The 25191-nt window shown below is 54.1% G+C and overlaps 2 protein-coding genes and 1 long non-coding RNA gene across 6 annotated transcripts in view; 1 reads left to right on the top strand and 2 right to left on the bottom strand.

The window, feature by feature from the left end:
• Positions 1-14218, bottom strand: part of TBC1D16 (TBC1 domain family member 16) — a 29140-nt gene extending 14922 nt beyond the window's left edge. For 2 of the 3 annotated variants that reach the window (XM_063176133.1, XM_063176134.1), the window contains exons 1-3: positions 14151-14218; positions 8307-8533; positions 6613-7183 (exon numbers count right to left, since the gene is read on the bottom strand). In XM_063176133.1, the coding sequence (XP_063032203.1) occupies positions 6613-7183; positions 8307-8475 (740 nt within the window). In that variant the 5' untranslated portion in view covers positions 8476-8533; positions 14151-14218. Of the gene's footprint in view, positions 1-6612; positions 7184-8306; positions 8534-14150 lie in introns of those variants that run through there. The other variant, XM_063176135.1, reaches the window with a different exon arrangement.
• Positions 4879-6605, bottom strand: LOC134429024 (uncharacterized). The gene is made up of 2 exons (XR_010030518.1): positions 6427-6605; positions 4879-6319 (listed from the first exon to the last, which is right to left on the bottom strand). It is a non-coding gene; the product is annotated as an uncharacterized LOC134429024 (long non-coding RNA).
• A 315-nt stretch (positions 14219-14533) lies between the features above and the next one.
• Positions 14534-25138, top strand: CCDC40 (coiled-coil domain 40 molecular ruler complex subunit). 2 transcript variants are annotated; one of them, XM_063175854.1, is made up of 18 exons: positions 14534-14560; positions 15534-15606; positions 15728-15888; positions 16407-16490; positions 16573-16792; positions 17205-17362; positions 18209-18331; positions 18708-18829; positions 19559-19802; positions 19892-20074; positions 20952-21197; positions 21693-21906; positions 22421-22590; positions 22709-22800; positions 23107-23227; positions 23872-24054; positions 24251-24409; positions 24790-25138. In XM_063175854.1, the coding sequence occupies exons 1-18, from the start codon at positions 14543-14545 to the stop codon at positions 25033-25035; spliced, it is 2817 nt and encodes a 938-aa protein (XP_063031924.1). In that variant the 5' UTR covers positions 14534-14542; the 3' UTR covers positions 25036-25138. The 2 variants fall into 2 exon arrangements, with proteins under 2 accessions (XP_063031924.1, XP_063031923.1); XM_063175853.1 differs by lacking the exon at positions 14534-14560 and having other exon boundaries at positions 15268-15606.
• Positions 25139-25191: the final 53 nt, after the last annotated feature.

Below are 25191 nucleotides of genomic sequence, written 5' to 3'. Positions count from 1 at the left end.
CAAACGGGGAATTTCAGGGGGACATTTTAGTGGCAAAGTTAACCAACTGCCCGGACCCTGCTGCTGCCCCAGCGTGAGCTGAGCCGGCACCACCCAGGGAGGATTTCACTGTTTCCACAAGACAATGCGGATTTCCCAAGGGAAGGGCTTGCTTCAAGTAGCAGAAAAGGGAGAGGAAAGAGGAGCGCTGCCTAAAAGCATGTTCCAGAGTTATTGTAAATGCCTAATGCCGGGATAATTGCGAGGCCCGAGCCAAGGAGACAGAGGCCGTGCAGATTTATTTGCATATACTGTGGCGCTTTGGAGGGGACATGCTCTTTATTTTGATTCACTTAACGCAATTCTTCCCTCACAAAGCTGTGGATACCTGCCAGTGCCATTTATCTCTGCTCTCCATTCAGATTTCTGGGCGTTGCGATTGTATAAATAAATAACAGAAGAAATGCAAGAATATCCAGGGAAAAGGTGAAAGCAGCCCTGGGGAGAAGGACCGGGGGGTGCTGGTCATTCCCTGGCGGTGTGTGCTGGAACCAGAACCCTCCTGAGCCTGGGCTGAGCCCAGCGTGGGCAGCAGGACAGGGACTGTCCCCTGTGCCCCTCAGGTGAGACCCCACCTGCAGAGCTGGAGCTGCTGCAGAGCCCAGGGGAGGCTCCAGGATGGTGCCAGGGATGGAGCAGCTCTGCTGGGAGGAGAGGCTGGCACAGCTGGCATTGCTCACCTGGGCAGGAGCTTTGGGGTGAGCTCAGTGTGGCCTCAGAGAGGCTGGCACAGCTGGCATTGTCCACCTGGGCAGGAGAGGCTTTGGGGTGAGCTCAGGGTGACCCTGCAGGGCCTGAAGGGGCTGACAAGAAATGTGGAAAGTCAGTTTCCAAGGGACGGAGTGCCAGGACAGAGGGGATTGGTTTCAAACTGAGAGTAGATTTAGATCTAGATATGAGGAAGGAATCCTTCCCTGGCAGGGTGGGCAGGCCCTGGCACAGGGCGCCCAGAGCAGCTGTGGCTGCCCCTGGATCCCTGGCAGTGCCCAAGGGCTGGCTGGACAGGGCTGGGAGCACCCGGGACAGTGGAGGTGTCCCTGCCATGGCAGGGTGGCACTGGATGGCACTGGATGGGGTTTAATGTCCCTTTTTACCCAAACCTTGGCACGGCTCCGGGCTCTCCCGCCTGGGCCGCGCTGAGGGCAGTGGGGGGGGGCAGCACCGGGGGTCCCGGGGGCACCGCTGGGCACAGCGCGCCCCCTGGCGGCCCCGCCGCGCCACCGACCGGCCCCGGGCCCGCATCGGGACACGGCCACGGGCACCGTCACGGTCAAGGACAACGGCCACGGGACAACGGCTATGGTCACTGTCACAGGCCACGGCCATGGGCCACGGGCCACAGCCACGGTCACTGTCACGGGCACAGTCAAGGGCACAGTCAGGGGCCATGGGCCACAGGCACCATCACGGGCCAGGGTCACAATCATGGGCATGGACACGGGCATCGACCACGTCCACAGTCACAGGCACCGGCGGTGGTCACAGCCACGGCCATGGTCATGGGCATCAACCAGGTTCACGGGCACAGGCATCAACTATGGCCACGGTCACAGGCACAGGCCGTGGTCATGGCCGCGGGCACTGAGTCACGGCCACGGTCACGGGCACCGGTCATGGCCACGGCCATGGTCACAGGCACAGGCCATGGCAGCGACCCACGGTCACGAAAAAGCCACGACAGCCACATTCCACAGCTCCACAGAAAGCCCCACGGGCCTGCCCACGGGGTTCAGGCCTTCCCCAGCATCCTGAGCAGACCTGAACCATGGCCGGTGCCCCAGAGCCCCGGGCGCAGAGGGGACCCTCCATGTCCCCTCCTGGCTCCTGCTGCCTGCCCTGGGGTCTCCCTCATGGGGACCACCCCTGTCACTCCCTCCCCGACATCCCAAATAAAGGGACCCCTCAGCCGCAATTCCCAATCCCAAGTTAGCTGTCACTGTTTTCTTCCAATGAAATCTGGCAGCAACCCAACATAGGGAAGAAACAAACCTGCTATAATTAATGTTCTTGCTGTTCAAATATTTATATAAAGCAAGATAGAGCCGTATGCCTCTGCAATCTCTTGGATCTGTCCAACCTTCTCAGCTTTGCAGCCGGGAATAATTTTAATTGATTACACAGTGCTGCTGGTGGCTCAGGCCAGCTCCCCTTCCCAGTGCTCAGCTCCACACAGACCACCCCTCCCTTAGGAAAGCTTACACTGACCCCACAATACAAACAGGAGAGATCAAGGACTATCCCTCTGATGGAAGAAGGATTTGTGGATGTTTTTTCCCAGGCATGGGTTTGGGTACAAATGGAATTAGGAGCTTCGCTGTCTTACATCATAAGTGGCACCAGTTCAGGCAAGTCCTGGGGAATTGAAGCCTGGACCAGGTACCCACCTCGCTCCTCCCCAGGGCTGAATTAATTCAAAACTGAGATGCTGCAAGAAGTTACAGGAGATTTTGAAGTCTGTGACCAATTCCCCTGGTTCCAATATAATCACTTCTGTTACAACAGCGACGAATTCCCAATCTCTTGATGACTCCAGAGCTCCTGCCAGTTGACTCTAATTTCAGCTCATTTCCCTTATAATTTTGCCTCCTGTTTTTGCTGCAGAGGTCGGAAAGGCTCTCAGCCCTTCAGGTGAGCTGCCAAAACAAGATGATGCAATGGCTGCGCTGCTCCCACCGGCTCCTGGAGCAGCTCATTTACTGATGAGCTCCTGGGAAGCGGCTTAACAACAGGATGTGCAACACATCCGTAAAAATTGCATCAGCTGCGACGCCAGAGGAGTTTTTCCCTGTGCTTGAGCTTCGTCTGGGCTGTCTGTGATCGATCTGCCACATGAATTCATGTCTGCTGAAGAACATGAGAACTCACCATCACCCAGCTCCATTATGCCAGTGTTTCGTTATTTTTATTACTGCCTGCTAAAACGATCGATGTCCATGAAAGACGCTTCCTTCCTGCATTGATTCCACCTTGACCACGTCGCTTCTGCCCGTCCTGTGCAGCCTGAGCTGTGGGAGCACTGCTGGCCTCTGTCCCAGCACCCGTGGGGCTGCTCGTGGAGCCCCAGCCTCGGGCCAGATGTTGCGCCAAGCTCCACTCATACAATTCCAACACCGAGGGTCCTCAGTCCAAATTGTGACTGTACTGGCCAACATCCCAAAGTGAAGTGAGTGAAGGAACCAATGCCAGTGTGTGCATCTCCTCTTCAGCACTGCTGTGGTGCTTGTCAGGTATCAGCAAGGGCAGTTGAGGAGCGAAAAGCCTCCTGAGCACCCATGAAAGCTCCTGCTATCCAGGGATCACTCTGGCACAGCACAAACCCCACCCCAAACCAAACCCCACTCACAGAGCACTAAGTGCTTCCAGAACCGACTGTATAGATCTGATGTCATGGTCAGTTCAATAACTCCAGCAGCATCAGTGGATGGACATTACAGAAGTGTCAGATGCTGTTTGGTTGCCTGGATGTAACAAAAGCCTTTTAGTTTCAATTTACTGCTGGGGAAAATGGGAGCAGAGGAATTTCCCAAGGCAGCAGCGAGCCAGAGCTGGGCACAGAGAGCAGCTGCCCTGAACTGTGTCCTTCAGGCCACAAGGCAAACATTTCCTGACAGCCAGCAAACAGTGGGGACAGGGGAGGGAAGGGACAGAATGGAATGATTTTATCTCCAGAATCCCTCCTTTTCCACAGAAACTCACACGCTGACAAAGCTGCCATCAGTGCAGGCATTCCCCACACCAGCTGCCTCCTGCAGGAACCACGTGCAGGGAGCACTGAGGGTTAAGAAGGACACAAACCCCAGGACAGTAAGGCCACCTTTCCTTGAGGGATGAGGGCACCCTGCAGGAGGTGCCAGGCTGGTCCAAAGAGAGAGGCAGGAGTGTGCATGCTGCTGCTGGGACACTCCCACTGCTCCCAGCCCAGGAATTGTGTAAATGGGAGGAGGATGCATCAATCGCTGCGTGGGACCCCTGGCAGCCTGTCAAACTGAGAGGCAAAGAGGGGAAAAAACAATGGACATGTTTTTATTTCCTTATGTTCCACCAGGCAAGTTGGTGACTTGCAACTGCCTCACTCGTTGTGCCATCCTGGGCTCCCCAGCCCACCTCCCTCCCTCCTCCTGCACACCCTGCAGAGTGTGTGGCTCCCTCACGCCCAGGTGGCCAGGCCACCTCCCTGGGGACACTCCAAGAGGCAGATGGGACTCGTGACTCCTGGTCACACACGAATTCTGCCAAGCAGCTCGCTGAGTTCCTACTCTCATCTGATCCAAGTGTACCCGTGCATCCCAACTCTTCCACAGTGAACCCTTCCTCCATTTCTGAGGATATCCAACCACACAGGAAGCTGGCTGGACTGAAATGCAACACATTCCTCCAGCTTCTGCAACAAGCACAGGGAAGAGCAGAGCTGTCTTTGCAGCAGCTCCCAGAGCAGAGGGAAACAACCAGAAACAGAAACTCCTGGCAGAGAGGAGGTGGTGACTGGGAGGTGGGGAGGGAAGAGAGCTCAAACAATCTGCCAGCAGCACAAACTTTGTTCCCACTCCAATTCTGGCTCAGAGGGGAAGCAGCCAGCAGAAAAACCCAAACCAAAACAAACCCTTAAGAAACAAGGAAGCTGTTCCCATGTTTGTAGTGACTTCTGAAACAGCATCTCCCGTCCCCCAAAATGCTGAGATGAAAGCAGGAAATATGAGATGCTTTTTGACCAGACTTTTGCCAAGGATTCAATGCAAAATCTCCCACTCAACAGCTTGTAAGATCCTGCAGATTCCATGGAAGGCGGCTCAATGGGGAAGAACAAATTGGCACCAAAAATGCACACACCGGACAAAACCCTTTCAAGTCAAAAGTCCCAAAGAACAAAAGCTCTGTTTTATTAATCTGCTGCCAATTGTGAGTGTCACGTGCACTGTGTGAGGCTTCAGACTGGCAGCACAGGGGTTAAAAAGGAAGGGAGAAAGCAGAAGCAAGCAGGCTGTGTGTGCAGAGCCGGCTCTGCCTGGCTGGAGCTGTCTGGGCTCCAGCAGCAGTGAGGAAGGGCCGGCAGAGGGCAGGGAAATGCTGCAGGAATTCACAGACAAGGCTCAGAAGATGCAATAAACCCTATTTCCTTCCTTTCCTGACACTATTTGCAGCTCAGAGCAGAAGTGTTGCAGCACAGTTAAACCACAGCACTCCTGACTCACTGGACGCTGCCTGGGACCCTCCTGCACCAGCTCCTTGTGGGAGAATCCGAGCCCACAGCATTCCTGGGACAGCATGGGAGCAGTCCAAGCCCACAGCATTCCTGGGACAGCACGCCAGGACTGGGGTTTCCCCACGATGAGCTCAGCCTCCTGCTTTTCAGCAGCCAGAGTGTTATTCCAAACGTGTCCATCACTCTTCCCACTTCCCACCACTACATCAGGGTAATAACACACTCCTTTGCTTCACAACCCCTCCGTGAGGACAGGAGATGCCAAGCTGTGAACATTTCACTCCTGCTCATTGGGGTTTCTCTCACCCACTGATCTGGCAAAGGCTGGACTTTATCACTGGGATGGGGTGGGGTGGGATGGGATGGGATGGGATGTGATGGGACAGCCACCACTCACCCCACTGCACAGGTGCTGTACAGCTCAAGCCCAGCAAACCCTGGGCACATCCTGAATGCAAAGCTGATAAAAAGTCTGACATCAGCTCACAGAGGGGTTTTAAAATATCCAGAGAGAATTGAATGCATTAGAGTACTTCCTCACAAGCGTCGTTCTTACTGGCATTCTCTGGGCTTGAGATCAGCCCACAAAATAGAGGCAGAACCTCCTCAGCTGTCAGTGCAGGCTGTGCATTGCTGACATGCACACAGGAGAACTCATTTCTCCTCATTTCAGGTGTAGTTTCAAAGTTGAGATGTAGCCTAAAATTCATCCCCATGGTGCTTCAGGAATGCAGCACATCCATCCTCCTTGAGATGGGAACGAGTAACACAGCAACAGGGCAGGGCCCAGAGAGTCAGAACCACTGGGTATGGAAACAGGGAGTTATATGGGTGCCTTCCTGCTCCTTATTCCCTTGCCAAGGTGTCCTCATCCCCCTGTGGAGTTTACTGCAGGTGACACTGGGAAGCACTGACTGAAATACCCAGGTTAGACATGCAAGAATGAATGTTTATCTGTCTGAAGTGGGACCACGTTCTGAACTGCAGCAAAACAAGCTCCCACACGCAGGTTTCATGTCAACACAGGGCCTGGAGGGGTGCCCACGGCTCAGGAAGTCAGCAGGGCCCTTTGATGTGGCTCTGCACGAGAAGCAACAAGCTCAGATCCTCAGCAGAGCCAATTAGGCCAACAAAGGACCCGTTTAATTTAGCAGTGAACCCTGCTTCCAGGGTTCAAGACAGTTCACCTGAAAGGACGTACGCAGCCGTGATGTTTGGGGCCAGGGTTCACTAAGCAGAAGCAGAACTGGCTGACAGTTTCCTGTAAATTCCATAGGAGTCTGAAGCAAGACAGGGCATTGAGCTCAATGCCACTGCGAAGTTTCTCAACCCCCTTCAGCACCTCCCAGCACCCAGAGGAAGGACGCACCCACCTGCTTTCACTGTCCATGAACACGGAGCTGCTGCTTTTCCCCAGGGCTTCACTGATGGGAGAGAGGCAGAAGGGGGAAGAGAAGGCATCAGAATCAGAGTCAAAAGTGCTGTCCCTGCTCACATCGTCAGCAGACAGCTCCAGGGAGCCCTCGTCCTCCCTGCAGTCCAGGCCCTCCTCCGTGCCCTCGGACCTGCAGGGCTCCTCCTGGGAGCTGACGGTGGACGGGGTGCCCGAGTCGCTGCGGGGCGGCTGCGGCGCCGGGCGGGCGCTCTGTGCCAGCTTCTCCTGCTCCGAGGAGGGCGCCCCGTCCCTCGGGGGCTGGCACGCCGGGAGCCCCTGGGAGTCCCCGCCGCGGCCCGGCGCCCCCCGGGGCTGCGGCGGGGACGCGGTGCCCAGGCCCGGGCCGTGGCGGCCGCGCTTGCGGGGCGCCTTGCGCACCGGGGAGCCCTCGGGGGTGACGTAGCGCAGCGCCTCCTCGTCCTGCCGCTGGATGCGCGAGTTGGGCACCCAGGCCAGCATCAGCGTGGCGCCCAGCAGCTCGTCCTTCTCCATGTACAAGCACAGGTAGCCTGGGAGAGAGCACAGCAGCAGCAGCGGTTGGGATGTGGGGTCGTTGTAAGGGAACCGCATTGCCCTGAAATTTCCCCTTCCCCGTCTCCCTCCATCCCTGGAAATGTTCGAGGCCAAGCTGAGTGGGGCTCTGAGCAACCTGGTTTGCTGAAAGGTGCCCATGGCATGAATGCTCCTCAGGATCCTCCCTTTTCAGGAGATCCCCCCTAACCCAAACCATTCCATGATTCCTGCTGCTTCACTGCCACTCCACATGGGCTAAACAAACCCTTTAATTTACCAGGACAGAATTCTGTCAGAGGAATTGTGGAGTGCTCAGCATTATTCAGTATTTGCAAATAATTTCAAGTCTGCATGTAGCTTTTGAACAGCCTGAATTCCCTCTGGCCTAACTGAACACAGAAATGACATGCAAATACTTGGACTTCCTGGACAGATTTACTAATCAAGAGTAAATAATAAAATATGTTCCCACATGAAAAAGTTTTACTGTTTCTTAGTTAAACAATTTCAAGTGCCAGCAGAACATTGATTTCTCAAGAATATTTACCTCAGTATAGCTGAAGGGCTACAGTATTTATGGGAAGCCAATGGAAAAAGAAGACACCCACACCAAAAGGAAAGCAAGGGTCAGTGCTCAGAGAATAATTCATTTTGTGAAGCTAAGCCAAGAGCCACAGGTCTTTGATGAGAACATGAAAGAGCACAGGAACAGATGAGAATAAAAGGACAGAGCGGGATTTATCCTCATTTACTCCAGTGCATGCAGCCACAATCAGGCTTTTTGGATTTTCCCTTCACCAGCAATGACAGCTACAAGAGGATACTTGGATTTCCTGAACAATTCAGGGATGTGAACAAGCAACAGAAGTTACTGTCCTCACATGACAACTTCTGACTGCTCAAAAGGACTTACTAAACCAGTAAATCCATGCTGGACCAGAGGAGAAAGGAGCAATATCACTAATCTTCCTACTGAAAGAAGAGCTGATGGATCAGCTTGTGGATGGTTTTCCTGAGCCTTCCACAAAACTGTCTTTCCCTGTCCCTCACTGGCACCCGTTCATTTCTTACAGCCCAGGGTGCAGAGACAAAGACAGAACGGTCAGGGTTTGCCATCACCTGGGTGGTGCTCCCCGATGCCCTGCAGCAGCTCGGGGGGGTGCACACACACATTGTTCTTGGAGTAGATGATGTCCCCATCGAGCAGGGAGCAGGAGCCGCCGGCAGTCAGCGTCAGGAGGTCAGACGCTCTCGAGGAGGCTCGACGGAGGAGTCGCCCCAGAGACATCGCCAGGGAAATGTTTCCATCATCTGTCAGCTCTAGCCAGGAGCCAGATTCAGAGGATCTGCCAGGAAGGAGGAAAAATCAGTGTGAGAACCAAAATAACGACAGCTCAGCACGTGCCACCCACTGGCTGAGGACGAGTCTGCCATCAATGCACACCTCGGGCAAGGGCCCAGCGATGCTGTGGGTCTGTAAGATCACCTTCATGCCCCAAAGGTGCTCCAGTACAGCACATTTGTCTCTGCCATGAAGGCAGCAAAAGCCACATGTTCCCAGTTACTGTGGGAGGGGGAGAACAGCAATGCTGCTCACTGAAATCCCACTGAGGGAACAGCTCAGCCCGTGGATGTGCCTGATGTGTCACTGACCCGGGGATGTCACACAGCCACAGCTGATCCCAGAGGCTCCTTCAGCACAGAAATGGCTGAGCCCACAGCACTGAGCACGGGGCAGCTGCTCCAGCCACATCCAAAAACAACATCAATCAAACCCAGTCCATCCCCTGCTTGCCATGTCTGTGTGCTTGAGGTTTTCGGGGCTGGGATTTTTTTCTGCGAGGTTGTTTTTGGGTTTGGTTTGGGTTCTTTTGAGCCTTGCCAGAGACGAGGCTCAAAAGCCCTGTGTTCACCAGGGGGGCAGAGCGTGGCACACCAACCCAGAGCAAACATTTCACCCACCCAAAGTTACACAGAACTGTGGAGCACAATCCCCAGAGCATGGCACACCAACTCAGGGCAAACATTTCATTTCACCCATCCAGAGTTACACAGAACTGTGGAGCACAATTCCCAGCTCACCCCAAATAATCTCTGTGCTCAGGGGAGATGTGCTGCCTGCTGGGGCTGATGATGAGGAGCTCTGCAGAGGACCCAGAGGTGTCACCCAAGCTATAAAGCATTCAGCAGATGGACCAGGACATGTTGGAAGAGCAGGAGAGTCTCACACAAAGCAGCTGTAGGCTCTCTGCAGCCATCCCCAGCTGGGAAGCACCAGGACCAGGGCAGTTTCTGTTCTGCCAAACCCACAGGAGAAGAGGAAACTCCCACTTTTGCTCCTCTGTGTTTACATGGCCCAGCTGGCTGTGCCCAGGCCGGTGTGACCCAGCAGAGCCCGGGCACAGCCACACTCCCAGGCATGGGGGGCTCAGCCTGGGGTGCTCCTGGGGACCAGCCCCACGCTGGGATGCAGGGCATGGGAGAGGAAAACCAAGCAGAAAATAAAGCCCTGCCTTGGGGCTCCTTTTGAGGAACTACTTAAGGGCCTAAGCAAGCACTGTCTGATGTTGAACAGCTCTGATTTCCCTAATCTGGTTTTGATGGCAAATGCAGCCAGCCCAGGAGGGCAGAAGGCAGAAATGGCAAAGGGGCATCTCCCAAAGGGCAGAGGGAGGGCTGCAGGGAAGGGAAATAGCTGTCCTGCCTCTGACAGATTGGGACATGCAGGAGACTGCAAATGAGGCTGCCAAGCTGTTGACAGAGCCTTCATTAAAGGACAAACTATTGGTTTAACTGCAATGGCCACATTTGTCAGCTCGAATCACAGCAGAGGCTGCTCCTGTGTCTCAGCCTTTGCTGGGCTTGATGGAGCAGCCTCAGCCCTGCACCAGCAAATCCTCAGGATGAGAGAATCCCTTTGCCAGTCCTGCACACTCCTGTCTCCCTCTAGCACCAGACACAAGTATCCTCATGTCTCAGCCCCAAAACCAAACCCCAGCCAAGCCCTCAGCTCATTCCTGTCCACATTGCCAAAATCCACAGTTTCAGGCTCGGGGTTACACCTGGCAGAAAGTCATCTGCCTCAACCACACTTAAGGAGCAAAAATCACCTTTCCCTTCATTGCACCCTGCAAGAACAGACAGTGGATTCTGGTGCAACTTCTCCTTCCCCAGACTGAGTTACAGCACGCTGTTCCCAAGCAGGGCCAGGGGAGGCAGGGGCAGGGCTGTGGAGCCACCTGGGCAGGGTCACCTGTCAGCACAGCATGGCTGCAGCAGCACAGACCTTCATCCCTGTCAGCGACTTCCTCAGAGCCCCAGAAATCAGGGGGTGCACAGGAGGAAGGAGGCACAGCTGGCTGCTGCTGCTGGCCAGGGAGTGCTGCTCAGGACACACAGGGACAGGGGCTGGGGAGGCACCTGAGCAACAAGAGGGCTGTGATGTCCTGCTGCAGCTCTCCGGGTGCTCCCAGGGAGGCTGGGGAGGGTCAGCACGTCCCTGCCAACTTAATGAGCCCTCAGCAGGCACAGAGAGAACAAAGAGACAGGTAAAGATCAAAAGCTGCTCCCTGCAAAGCCAGAGGAATTTAAAGGGAAGTCCTGCTCTGATCCTGCAGAACACCTGTTGTTCAGCACTGCCTGCACGTGCAGGTGGAAGGTACACACAGGGCTGGGAAGGGGAAACAAAAAAAACCACAAAAGGTTTGGAATAGGGTGTCCTGCCAGCTCAGAAATTGAGTCTGCTGGACTTGCCTTGCAGAAGAGCCGCACACCAGAAATCAGAGACCACTGCAGTGCTGCAGACAGTAGCCAGACACTCTGGGATATATAAATATCACCAGGAAACTCAATCCTTGCACTGTTCTCACAGGCCAGGGAATTCTCTGTAGATTTGGCTGAGGGATTAATGAAAAACAGATGCAAGTCACAGGACAGTTTCAGGGAGGGTGACAAGAGTTATCTGGGCCAGGGAGAGAGATTGCCAAGGGAAGATAAAAGTGAGGGAAATGTATTAAAAGTCCTCACACATGGGAACTGTCAGTGCCAAAGAAAGGAAGAGCTGTTGATGAAGGACAGGAGAAGCTGTAGGGCAGCTGAACTGTGGCAAGGAATACCCAGTGTTGTCATTCTAGTAGCTGGGACAATGCTGCACCAGAACAGGGAACCCCAAGGGGCCATTTGCAACACTGGGGTTTCAAAGGCCACAGAAATAAATACCCAGTTAGTCCCAGTGGGGACCAGATGGTGGGCTGGACCTCTGAAGGTCATCTAATCTACCGGTACAGCCCCAAAACCCCTGAAACTCAGCTTGGGAAAGTGCTTCCCTTCCTAAAACACAGGAGCTCATACAGCACAAAGCAGCACATCACAGAGACCAAATCTGCAGGGTTTGCTGCATTCTCAGCCCTTCTCCACGTGGGACAACACCTGCACACACAATCCGTGGGGCCTGGGTCGTGGGGAGAGGCAGGAACTGCTGCTGCCTCTGGGAAAGCAGCAGGAACCATCCCACGGCTCAGGCAGCAGCAAATCAGCACCATTCAAAAACCCCATTTTTCATATTAACTTCATATTTATCTGCTGATCTGAGGGGATTCTTCTCAGTGTGGCAGAGCCAGCTCAGCTCTCCAGAAGCTGAAGCACTGCATTAGCTGATAAGCTCTTGCTGAGCGCCAATATTTATTGAGCACACACACATTTTCTTCTCCCACACATCAAGCCTCGCCACTAAAAATCTTCTCTGCAGCTCCTGTGCCTGTTCACACAGCCCTGGCTGCTCTCCCAGCCGGTGCCAGCACTTCTCAGCTTGCTGAGTGAGAAATGCTGGGGAGCCAATTCCTGCAATCACCCTGGAGCCTCTTCCCCTGAGCCCGTCCAGCTCCAGCCAGCAGCATCCAGCCTGGCACCGGCTGCTGCTCCCCAGGATGCCCTTCCCTGCCCAGAGCCATCCCCAGGATCCTGTTTGCCTTGGCACAGTGCTCCTCAACCCCTGCCTCTTTCCCCTCTTGGGAACAGCAAGTGCCAGGTTTGGAAGTCTCAAGCACAGAGCAGCTGGAGAATGGAGCCTGGAGAATGGAGCCTGAAGCCTGCAGTATGGAGACTGGAGAATGGAGACTGGAGAATGGAGCCTGGAGAATGGAGCCTAAAGTCAGGACCCAGCTCCTCCAGCCCCGGGTGGATCTGCTGTGCCACCCTCAGCTGGTCACTCACTTCACCTCTGCTGCTCTGCAGGCACATAGAGCCCTTGTGCCACCTTCCCTTTGTGTTACAAACATTGGGAATAAAAGGAGAAAAGCTTCCCAAACTCCTCCCTGCGCTGGAGCCGGTGAAGAGGATCCAGCCAAATCAAGGCAAAGCATTTACCATGGGGAGCCACTCTGAAGTCATCCCATCTCACGGGGAGAGTTATGTAGGTCACCAAGCAGTGTTTCACTGCTGCCCTGCTGGAGCTGCAGTGGCTCACAGAGCGAGGGCAGAGGGAAGGGAACAGCCAAAATCTCCACAATTCCAAATGCAGTCACTACAGGGGGACTGGCTTCACTCACATCTCAGCTGAGCAGTAAAAACGGGCAGCAGCCTGAATCCTGCAGGGCTGGGACTCCAGGGATGAAAAGGGAAAGGCAATGCTGTGTCAGGGCTGGCTGCTCCCAGCCACACCTGCCCAGGCATCAGAAAGCAAACAGAAAGCAAACAAAGGGCAAACAAAACTCACCCATCCCCAGCACCAAACTGACCAACAGCCCACGCTGTCACTGAGGCACTGTGTGTGCCACATGTCCCTCTGTCCCTGATTCACCAGCCTTTCGTGTCACTTGTCTGCACTGCTCGGGCACAGGAAAGGCTTTTATGGCTTTTTATTTCCCACATCCTGTTGCTGTGTCCCGGTAACACCCTCAGGACTCGATGCTCAGCAAGCAGCAGCTCAAACCCCAGCAGTGTGGATCCCAACCCCAGCTCGGTGAGTGAGCCGCCTGCTCTGCTCTCAGTGTGACAGACACCAGACCAGCACCAGCTCTGCCACTCGGACACACGGAACTTTCCCTTTCCTTCCTATTCCGAGCAGCAGCCGAGAACAAAGCACCTCTGCAAGACGAGTCCGAGAGCCGAAAGGGCAGCTCTCCCTCCCGGAGGAAGCAGCCGAGTTATTGCACAGTGTCAGCAGCCCAGAGAGCAGCGCAGCACCTCACAGCCCCTGCCTGCTCCTCAAACCGCTGCCCGCGATCCTCCATCCACCTTCCCGCGGCTAACAGGGCTCAGGCAGCTGTCGGGCTCACCTGGGAGAAGACCAGCTCCCCAAAAGGAAGGAAAACATTGAAACACCCCAAACTGCACGGAGCCGCACCGAAAGAACAGAAGAGAAAGTTTAAGAACTATTTCCATTTCCACCAGCGCCCCCGGCGGCATCCCGACCCCCGGATAGCAACCCTGACCCCCGGACAGCATCCCGACCCCCGGATAGCAACCCTGACCCCCGGACAGCATCCCGACCCCCGGATAGGATCCTGAGCCCCGGAGTGGATCCCGACCTGGGACAGCATCCCAACCCCCGGACGGCATCCCGACCCCCGGATAGCAACCCTGACCCCCGGACAGCATCCCGACCCCTGGATAGGATCCTGAGCCCCGGAGAGGATCCCGACCCGGGACAGCATCCCAACCCCCGGACGGCATCCCGACCTCCAAGCAGCATCCCGACCCCCGGACGGCAGCCCGACCCCCGGATAGGATCCCGACCCCCGGTGGCATCCTAACCCCAAGCAAGCTCCCGTGGTCCCGGAGCTCCCGCCGCCCTCCGCGGGGCTCCGCCGTGGGAAGGGCGGACAAAGCACGGATCAAGCACGGAGCTGCCCGGTACCGGCAGGATCCCGGTGCCGGGCCCGGGTGTCCCGGGGCAGCGCTACAGGATCCCCCGGCCCCCCAACCCCGCCGCCCCCAGCCCGGCCCGGCCCGGCCCCGCCGTACCGGCACAGACGAGCCCGGGGCAGCTCCCGGCGCTGCCCAGCCCGGGGCGGGCTCGGAGCCGCCGCCGCCGCCGCCGCCGCTCCCGGCCCTGCGCGGAGCCGCTGCCGCCGCCCGCCCGCTCCGTCCGGCCCGCGGGGCTGTGCCCTCCCGGCGGCCCCGCCCGTCCGGCCGGCCCGGCGCCGCTCGGCCCGAGGAGGGCACGGGGGACCCGCCCGCTGCCGGTACCGGGGCCCGCGGGCGGAACCGGGGCCGGCGGGGGACGGAGCGTGGCCCGAGCCCCCCCGCGCGCCGAGATGGTGCGGCCCGAGCCCCCCGCCCCCCCCGCGGGCCGCGGTGGTGCGGCCCGGGCGGTCACGTGAGCGGGTGTTGATGCGTTACCTGGCAACGGCAACATGGCGGAGCCGCCGCGGGTGAGTCGGGACCGGGCCGGGCCGGGCCGGGCCGAGCCGGGCTGGGATGGGATGGGATAGGACGGGACGGGACGGGACTGCCCGCCCGGGGCTCCTCCGCCGGCCCGCACCGTGCTATCCATCCCATCCCGCCCCGGCACCGCCCCACTGCTCCCCCAGTCCCCGTCTCGTCCCCTCCACCACGGACCGGTACTGCCCGGTCCGGTTCCACTGCAGCCCGGCACTGCCCGGTCCGGTACTGCCCGGTCCGGTACTGCCCGGTCCGGTTCCACTGCAGCCCGGCACTGCCCGTTCCCTCCACCACCGGCCCGGTACCTCCCCCATGCCCAGTCCTTTACAAAGAAAGAGAGGAAGAAGAACAAGAATAATCAGGCTACATGTTGTGCTGGCTGGAAGAATTTCTTTAATAAATCTGTAAGGGATTTTTTTTGATAGATGTGAACTCGAAGCACGTGGAACTGTAAGTGTTGTGGAGAGGTTTTGTCAGGATCTTTACGATCTCAGGGCTTGCTGGATGACTATTTTTGTAAATGAGATTAAACTTCTAAATTAAACTCCTGCGCCCTGTGGCAAAAAATACCGCAGCATTAGAATGAAATGCAGATGGCCATGTGCTGCTCTGCTTTTCACCTGTGCAGAGTGCCAGGCCAGGGAAGAGTGGCAATGACCAGGAGAGTGTGTTCCTCTGGAGGAGCAAACAGAGTCACTCTCCCTGCAGGAGGAGAGCTCTGGCTGCAGGGCTGTTCCTGGGCTCTGCACCAGTGGGACACTGTAATTACATTTTGGGAGGGCAGGCTGCAGAGCCAGGCCCTTGTGCTGGTCCTTTTGCATTGTTCATGTCCCATTACAAAAACGAGCAGGTCTTTAGGGATAAATAGGTTTAGATGGAAAAGGTGGTTTGTGTTTCATGAAAAATCCGCTGAGCCTTCCCCAGACAATGCAGAATGTGACCAACCTTTGTCCCCCTGCCCAGGACGACATGGAGCAGCCAGGCCCAGGTGGAGGAGCCTCTCCCCCTCCCTCGGGAGCACCCGCAGCCGAGCCAGGTACCCCGGTGGCTGTGGCACAGCTCTGCTGTGTCCCTTTGTGGTCACTGTAACCCTGGCAGAGGCACAGTGCTGTGAAACCTGACCCCGTGCTTTGCCTTTTCCCTCCTCTGCGGCCCAGGGAGCGGAGCAGGAGCCAGCTCTCACCATGCAGTGCCGAGCTCAGAGCTCCCCGGCGCCCATGGCAGCCAAGGAAGGGAGAGGGCGGCCGAGGAGCCGGAGAGGAGGAGACCGAGGCTGAAAAAAGGAGAAACAGAGCTGCTCGTCCTGGACCCGGAACATGTGAGGAGTCTTCAGATCTTGTTCTTTGCAGGGCTGGGGTTTGTGTTTCTCTGAGACCTGTGAGGTGAGCTGGAAGCAGTGGCTGTTCAGCTGCACTGAGTGTGAAATGTGTGAAAATCAGTTTGGCCGGAGTATTAACTGCTGCCTGTGCCGCTCAGTGCTGACCCAGAGCTGCTGGCTCAGAAGTGAGCAGTGCACTGGGTAAATCTGGTCCCTGCAGTGCCCCTGAAAGAGAAGGAGAAGAAGAAGAGCCCTCCTTGCAGCAAGGGTGCGTTCTCAGATGTGGCTCTTCTGATTCTCAAACATTCTCACTTTTTGGCATCGGCACAAACCCACGCTGTACCATCTCTCACTTGCAGTGAGTGCAGCTAAAATAGCTAAAGTAGCTGAAATAAGCACACAAGAGTCTGTGGCAGAAATAAGTTGTTTTATTGGGTGGGGGACGTAGCAGTGAGGCTCCTTCATAATCTATTTACACAAGTATTAATATTAACAAGCTCTACTACTGTCCTTTACAGCCTCTGATGACAAGATTCCAGGCTGCCCTGAAGAACTACCTCACCAAGCAGATAGAACAAGTGAACCTGGACCTGCATGGAATGGTACCCAGCCCCTCCTTCACCTCCCCACCGCCCCTCCTGCCCAAGCTGCTGGGACACAGCCCTCCATCTCTTGTGTCTGCAGAGAACAGCCATGAAGAGCAGCAAGGAGCAGCGCGAGGAGCTGGGGGTGATCCTCTATGGGGCCCAGCAGCAGCTGGGGCAGCTGGAGGAGGAGCTGGAGAAGAGCCACGAGCGCTGGTGGCAGGCGGCAGAGGCACGGCAGCAGCTGGAGGAGGAGCTGCAGGCCCTCAGGGCTGCTCACAAGGAAATGTGTCACAGCACCGAGGGGGAGCGCAAGAAAGGTGACCCGGGCACTCCTGGCAGGGTTTCCCAATTCTAGGGCTGCGTGCAGAAATTAATTGGAATTTAGGCGAGCGCTGGATTGGAAAATGCAGCAGAATAATTAATCAGGAATAACGTGCTCATTGGAAAGTTTAATGGATTGTCCTGGAGTTCTGTGAGCTGGGAGTGCGGGAATTGCTTGTCAGGATCTTTGGTTGTGGAGCTGTACTCCAGAGCTGATGTAAATGTGTGTGCTGGGGAGGGCTGGTTACCTGATGTGTGAGAGGTTTTGCTTCAGGAGCTTCTGTATTTCTTCCTCTTTTATCTCTGTTTAAGGTGTACCCTACAAACAAACTTCTCTGTCCCTACAAACAAACCTCTCTGTCCCTACAAACAAACTCCTCTATAACTATTTTGCCCCTTGTCCCCTAGTTTCTACAATGCAGACCCAGATTGAAAACCTGGCCTTGGAGCTCCTCTACGTGCAGAGCATGGACCAGGAGATGCATCACAGGCTCTTACTGATGAAACAGACAGCAAGGAGGGCTGAGGCAGACAGGATCCGGGCTGAGGTGGAGAAGAAAAAACAGGTACCAAGAAAAGCTGTCTTTGAAATAAATGAATGCAGGTGCCAGCAGTCAGTCCTGGGGGATGTGCCACCTTGTCAGGAGGAAGGCTGGAGTGATTGAATCATGGAAAATGAGTGGGGATTTTTTTCTCAAATAACTGAAAAAAAAAAGTAAATCCAGAGGCTTTTCTGAAAAGGAGGAGAAGCCCTGCCTGCCCCAGGATGGCAGCACTGCCCAGAGGGTTTGCAAGGCTCAGGACAGTAAAGCACTCTTCACTCGAGGAGAAGGGGTGTGGGGGAAGGAGGGTATCTAATGGAGAAATATCACGGGTACAGGTCTTGAGAATGATTCTGGATCACAGAATTTCACAATGGAAAGTGAACTTTGGGAATGAGCAGAGCCAGTCGGTGCTGGAGCTCCCTCTGCTGCCTTCCAGGACACAATCCACGGGTACTGCTCTGCAGAATTCCGTGTAAACTGTTGAAATACAGTGGGTTAGGAGGGTTTTAACAAAGGATTTTCAAATATACATTATTGACATTCCCAGTAGCTGGACAGGTGAACTCAGGGCTCACAGGAGGGACTGTGGCTTCAGAGCTGACCTATCAATTTACTGCTGCAATTAGAGTAATAAACAGTCAGCAAAGGTTTCATTCTCCTGCAAGTCATCCCTGCTGCAGTCCTGAGCCCTTTGTGCATGAATGGGAACGTTTCAGTAGGACTCCAATGTAACCCAGCTGCCAGTTTAAATTCCTTTTTTAGCGGATATCGTTATTAATTCCTTTTTTAGCTGATATTACTCTAGTAGGACACAGTTGGTTTGAGGTGCTGTGACTCACCCTGGGCTGTTTGGCTCTGGCTCTGTAGGACATTTTCCTGGACCAGCTGACAAGGAGAGTCCACCAGCTGCAGGAACAAATTGCTCTGTTTGAAGCTCAGCTTGTGGCCCAGGCAGAGGACACAAAAGTGACCCGGCAGGCAATCACTGAGGTAGGAGGGCCCTTGTCCCCTGGGGTTAATATTTCCCTGGCAGGGCTGACCCCTTTGGCCCGTGCTCACGTGCTGTGCACAATGTGGGACAGAGTTTCACAGTTTGTTCCTGTTTGGAAGAATGAGGAGGTTTTTTTCTTTTCCTTTGTCCTTAAGAAGTGCCTGTAAATCACTTCCTCCTGCCCTTCTCAGCAGTTTTTTCATGCAGAACTGTGCTCTGTGGGCTGCTCAGAAATGAACCAGCCACGGAGGTGAATCTGATCCTGCTCAGCACATTATGAACAGGAAAAGAAAAAAAAATTGTATTGTAACACAATTTTTATCTTTTTTTAAACACGGTGTAGATTCATCCTGTCTGCCATGTCTCTGTTCCCAGGCTGGGCTGGAGGTCCAGGCCATTAACATGGAGAAAAAGAAGCTGATGGAGCACTGGAACAGCAGCTTGGCTGGAATGAAGCAGAGGGATGAGGCCTATGTTGTCACTCAGGAGCTGCTGAGGTATGGTCCGAAAGCAGGCCCTGAGGACAGCTCAGATTTGGGCAGGAGGGATCCTAGAAGGGATTCCAGTGGGGTTTAGTCTCCTGTGGGTTCAGCCCTGTGTGGGCAGGGTGTGTCAGGCAGAACAAGTTCCCTGCTTTCAAGTACTTAATAAATTTAAAGGATGAGACGCACTTTCTTTGTTGCTGTTTTGTTTATCCTAACCACATCTCTCCCTCACAATGTGGGGCGTTCTTGAAGCTGCTTAGAGTTTTTATGATCGTGTTTTATTCCTTTAAAAGAGTTCTCTCACCTTTGCAACATTTCTTACTCCAACGACCTGGATGTCAGGAAGGGTTTATCTCTCATTATCAGGGTTTTGTGAGGCCTTTGGAAACGTTCAGGAAAACCTCCCTGTATTGCAAAGGAAGTGTTTATTTGCTCATGAGCCTTAAAGCTTGACTGATTCTCTGAGAACAAACAATCTGCTTTTATATGGTGACATCCTGGTTGGAATGGGGGCTGGGACAGCACTGAAAGAAGGAATCGATTTCCCTACACACATTTACTTTTAAATCTTGATGTCTCCATCCATCTCCTGCTGACTCTGCACTGTCACAGCAGCTGAGCCCTTACAAACATCCTTCCTGGGCAGTTGTTGCTGCAATAACATGCTTGAAAAGAGGAATTTGTGGGTGGCTGTTCAGCACCAATCCCTGTGATGACTTTCCATCCTCTTTGCCCCTCCAGCAACTACAGACGTGACCTCAAGTCCCTGGAAGGGGACATCCATGGCTGTGGGAAGTCCATCAGGAAAGAGGAGGAGAAGAATGAGAGCCTGGTCAGGCTGCTGAACCGCTCCCAGAACGATGCCAGTGTGACAAGGAAGCTGATTGCCCAGTGCCTGCAGGAGCAGGAGGCCCTGCAGGTCCAAGCTGGCACCTACACTCGTGTTCTCCACGAGACAGAGGAGGCCCTCAGCAGGACCAGGATGGTGAGGACAGGCCATGGAACACCAATCCCTTTTGAATGCCCTTCCTCAGACGGTTGTAGTGATGCTGTGTCTGCCTTCCCACCTTTCAGGACCAGGCTGCTCACCTGAATGAGCTGCTGTCCATCAGGAAGGGGATACAGAAGGGAACTTATGCCAGCGAGCAGCTAGAGAGTGAAATCATGGCCAAGCTCCAGGACCAGAGGATATCCAGCAAAGTTGCAAAGCACTTCTCCCAGCTGGCTGAAAAGCTTCGGAACAGAAAGAGCGACCTGGTATGGCATCCCCCCCTGGGAGGGCAAGGCAGGACCACTGGGTCCCCAGCAGGGTTTGTCAGTGCCTTTGCTCTGGTTTCAGGTGTGCATTGAAGCTTTCCTGAGTTTGCCTGTCCAGTCTGGTTCTCCCTGTGATCTTATTGCAGGGTTCTGGTGTGTGTGAGAGAGCTTGGCCAAAAAGGCCTGACACAAACCACACTGTCCTTTGCTTAAAAAATGGGCCAATGATGAATGTTTAGTATAAAGCACTAGCATTTCTTATGTACTAAAGAAAAACAGTGGACCTGTGGTACTTCTGTAATCTCATTTTAACTAACTTTTATTTCTGTGATTCATCATGGAATGGGATGCAGGCAGCTCTCAGTTCTGAGGAAGATCCAAAGAACAGTCCAGCTGTTCAATCAGTCCCACAGTCCAATCTTTAATCCAATGTATTTCTCTCTCTGGGAGTGTGTAACTGGATCACTTAGAAGGATGAGAAAGCTGAGCCCAGCCCTTCTCACCCCTGTGAGGGCTGTGCTGGTTGTTAGGTGTGTGTGCTGCAAAAGGGACAATGCTGTGATGTCCTGCTACTGGTGGCAGGTAACTGGAGACAGCTGGGGAGACATTGCAGAAGGGATGAGTGAGGTCTCTTAAAGGTTTTGGGAATGTTTGGGCTCCTTAATGCTTTCCAACAGCTGTATGGGAGAGGTAGGTATTGTATTACCTGGCAATTAATGGAGAAGCAAAGATACACACAGCGTGAGTAGCTTGTGGCTTGTAGTACAGAGCTGGGAGTAGAATCTCAGTCCTCTGACTCCTGAGCTGGACAAGTGGCATTGGAACCCAACAAGGGGCTGCTGGGGACACTGATGTGTTTTCTCTTTGATATTCCCAGGAGCTGCATTTTTACAAGGTTGAGAACGATGTGGCCCAGATTATTCTGAATGCAACCAATACCAGCTGCAGGCTGACAGTTCACCAGAAAACACTCTGTGAGGTGGACAAGGAAATAAAAAATGTGAATGAACAGATCACCTGCCAGGAAAATGAGATTGCCAAGTCCAAGATCCTGGCTGAGAAGAAGGGAGGGATCCTCTGCCTGTACAACAAGAAGCTGGAGATGCTTCTCTCTCAGCAAGGGGTAGGTACTTTTGTGTTTCAGTCCCAGTTTTGATTTTATTCTTTGTGGTGGCCACAGATGGTCCTGATCAATGTAACTGTGTTAAGTGTTGGGTAGTTCAAACATTCAGGCACCAGCACTGTGATTTAAAAGCTGCATTGGTTAATGCAGGTGTTTCTGTTTATCAGTTCATAATGCAGTGAAGGGAATTGTGAAATGAGGGTGTGCCTGGCATGGATCCCTCAGGGACCTGCCTGCACCTGATGAAAATGTCAAATGGCATCAATGAGCAAACAGGATCTTGTTGGAAAAGTCTGCAAACACTGAGGAGGGGAGAATGGGGCAGGCAGTGAGATTTCAGTCATTTGAGGGTTGGCCCTATTGGGGTAAGACCTGATGGATACCCATGGGGAAATGAGTCCTGTGGCACATCCTCTGCAGCCTTTGGAATGTCCAGATGCTGTAAACAACTCAGGAAGCTTCTGCCTGATTTAGCCCAAACTTTGCTCTCCACAGGGGCAAGAACTGGGCCCACTGGAGATTGAGATCAACAGGCTGAACCAGCAGATAGAAGATTGCAACTCCGAGGCGGTGACGTTGCAGAAGTACTGGCTGAGTGAGCAGAAGGAGCTGATGAAGCTGACACAGGAGAAGGAGGAACAGATCACCTCCCTGGACACGCTGCAGAAGCAGAGCATCATCATGCAGCAGAGGAAGCTGCGCCTGGACAGTTGGTGTTTCCTTAAAGTTCAGCTCTGCCTTGAAGTGTCCATCTGTGAAGGGGGAACAGGGAGGGGAGGGTTACAGGTGGGGAAAGCTGGGCCTGCCCCAAAGAGTGCTCCTGGCATGTGTGGGCAGGAACACCACAGCCCAGGCACTGCTGCTGATTGCACCTATAGGCTGTTCCTACAAGGACTGATCCTACTGTCCTGACAGTGGGACCCTAAGTGACAATGTCACCTGTTACACTTGTTAAATAAGGTTTGCAAGGAGTGGGTAGGTAAATGTCCCCAGCAATGACTGCACTTTCCTTGGCCAAACACAACTTTTTCCCACAGGAGTCTCCTTCAAAACCTTCTTTTGGTTTTTGAGCTTGTGGAAAATCATTTTGGCTGGGATCATTTTGTGGGAGAGGGGTGGCTCTGCCTGAGGTGTTGCCAGCTCTGATAGCCATTTGTCACACCTTGTCTCTGTTCAACCCAGTGCTCAGGGGAATTCTAAGACCTTTTTCTGTTCACCCATAGATGAAATTCAGCAGGAAATGAAAGAGCAGAAGGATGTGGAACGGCACATGAAGAACATGTCAAATGACTTGATTAAGTTGAACACGTTGATCAACAAGAACAACAGCAGCGTTGAGAACCTGCAAAATGGCAGAATTGTCACAGAGAACGAGTTTGTGCAGTCTCTCAAGGTACTGAGGCACCTTAGTCCCAGGTTTCAGCCTCCCCTGCAGATCAGAGGCAAACAGTGATCCTGGAAAACCTTCTCAGCCTGACAACTCTGTATTGTTTTGTTCTTCCCAAATCTAGGCAGCAGAAAAAGAATCCATGGAGATGCAGGAGAGGCACAGTAAGCTGACTGAGGAGAAGGAAAGGCTCCTGAACAGCCTGGTGGAAGCAGAGTAGGTACCAGAGTGCCACAGTCCTGTGGGACTGTGTCCACATTCCCATTCTCCTGCAGTCACCAGACCCGGCACCAGCAAATGTGCTTCTGGCCTTCCTGGAGAAGGGGATGGGTGTTTGAAAGGTGTTTCAGCAGTCTCTGGAGCCAGCAGGAGCTGGGAGGATGTTGGCTTTAACAGTTCCAGCCTGTGTGAGCTGGACATTGCCAAGACCCATATGGGGACTCTGCCAGTCACTGGCAATGCTGCACTGGGCAGGTCACTGGGGGTCTAACTTTCTCCTTCCTTCCCCTTTCTTCTCTGAAGGCATCAGATCCTGCTGTGGGAGAAGAAGTTCCAGCTGGCAAAAGAGATGAAGGATACCACAGATGCTCTGACGGAACACGGCGAGATCCATGACATGAAAACAGAGATTCGGAGGATGCAGGTGAGGCTCTGGGAAGGGGGGCTGAGGAGGGGAAGCCACCCAGTGTGCTTAGCCTTGGAATGGCTGAAACAGGAGGCAGGAGATGAGAAACAGGCTGGAGAAGTGGCATCTTCAGGGCCCAGGGAGGGACTCTAAACCCCTGCAGCTCGACTGAACTGAGCACATCCAGCCCACACATCCTGCATTCCCCACGCCAGCCTCAGCAGGATCTGGATACTCCCAAGAAATCTATTTAAATTGCAGTATGTCTGCCACCTGGTTATGTGACCCTGATTTATGTGCAGTGTTGATTGCTAAATATTGCATCACTTTAATCACTGGTTTAGGGAAGTGTTCCCTCTCCTGGCAGAGAAGCTCATCCCCTTCATTCTCAGGATGCTTCTGCTTTTCTGCTTCTGCTCTTGCCAATGAGGTTCGGAGTAACATTTTGAGTATTGGTGTAGACAGGTTGATAATCCAGGCCTCTGCCTTCCAGATCCACACACAGCAAACCAGGTTTGGACTTGCACCAGATCTGGCCTGCAGGCACTCGTGTCCCATATGTCTGGTTTGTGCTGCTGGGATGTGCCCCCTGACAGCTTCCCTGGGTGCTGCTGGCAAACACTGGGGATTCTGAGGCTGGGTTGTGTCCTGGCCATCGGCAGGTGCGCTATGGGCAGCTGCAGAAGCAGCAGGAGATGCTGATTCGGGCCATGGAGGCGTGTGTTTCCCAGAGAGAGACAATCACAGACCGGGCAGAGGCTCAGAGCAAGCTGAAGCACAGCACCAAGAGCGACGTCCAAAGCAGGAAAGAGGACCTGAAGAAGAAGATCAGGGAAATCCAGGAGGTGAGCAAGGAAAGTGGGGCTGCAGGAGCTCACACAGCTGGGGCTGGCCTTGTGGAGAGCAGCAGTGAGCACAGCAGTGACCCTGTGCCAGCACAGGGAAAATCATTAAAAATCCCCCAAACTCTGGGAGTATGGTCAGGAGTGCAGTTGAACTAGAGAACTGAAATCTGCCATTCCCTTCTCTTCCATTTACTAGAACATTTATGAATGCAACCAAACCATGCAGGAGCTGGAGACCATCCAAGAGTCCCTCAAAGACAACTTTTCAGGAAAGCAGCAGGAAGTGTGCCAGCTCCAGGATGAGACTGAGAGCCTCATCTTGGACAGGGAATATCTTCACTACGAGAAACGATGGGTGAGCACATGCACTGCCCTACAGCATGTGAGCCAACAGAGCCTGTGCTTCCCCTCCTTCCTCTGTCCTCAGCTGGGCGTGCTGGAATGTGTTAGAGCCACACAATAACTGGGCACGTTTTGGGGGCTCACCAAGAGCCAGCTTGGTGAAACCTTGTCCTGGCGAGGGTTGCCTTATGTATGTGGGAATTTCACTGATTTAGGGAATTCTGCGATGTCTATACCCCTCCAACACCTGGGCTGGGGGTGCTGTTTGGCTGTTATGGTGGGGAATTCACAGCACTGTCCTTCCCTTGTCCAACGTGATGGTCACAGCACCTGACACGAGTCCTGCCCATGCTTTTCCTGCTGTCACAGCCCCTTCTCTTTTGCTTTTCTCAGAACCTGTTGGAGATTGTGGCCCACCAGGCACGCCAGAAGCAGCTGCAGGCTCTGAGGCAAGGCAAGTACAAGGCCCTGTGCCTCACTGAAGAGTCCTGCATGAACCAGCAGGAGAAAGTGGAGGATCGGCTGCAGACCATTAGCACCATCGTGCAGCAGATCCAGGAGGAACAGCCCCAGCACCAAAGGGCTCTGCAGTGGCTCAGTCACTGCTTGAGAGCCAAGCTCGCGTCGCAGGAAGCCTGAAAATACACGAAAATACATATAGTATCTTTTACATTCTTCCACAGTCTCCAGACTTTGTAAATAGACAAATAAATAGATAGATAAGCAGGTGCGGGGTACAATATTTACTTTGCCGAGTACAATGTTTATTTCAGCCGTACCATTGTAATGCGTTCG

The sequence above is a fragment of the Melospiza melodia genome, chromosome 24, assembly GCF_035770615.1.
Source record: "Melospiza melodia melodia isolate bMelMel2 chromosome 24, bMelMel2.pri, whole genome shotgun sequence".
Taxonomy (NCBI): Eukaryota; Metazoa; Chordata; class Aves; order Passeriformes; family Passerellidae; genus Melospiza; species Melospiza melodia.
Note: the sequence above shows the minus strand (reverse complement) of the source record. Positions and strands in the feature narration are given on the sequence as shown.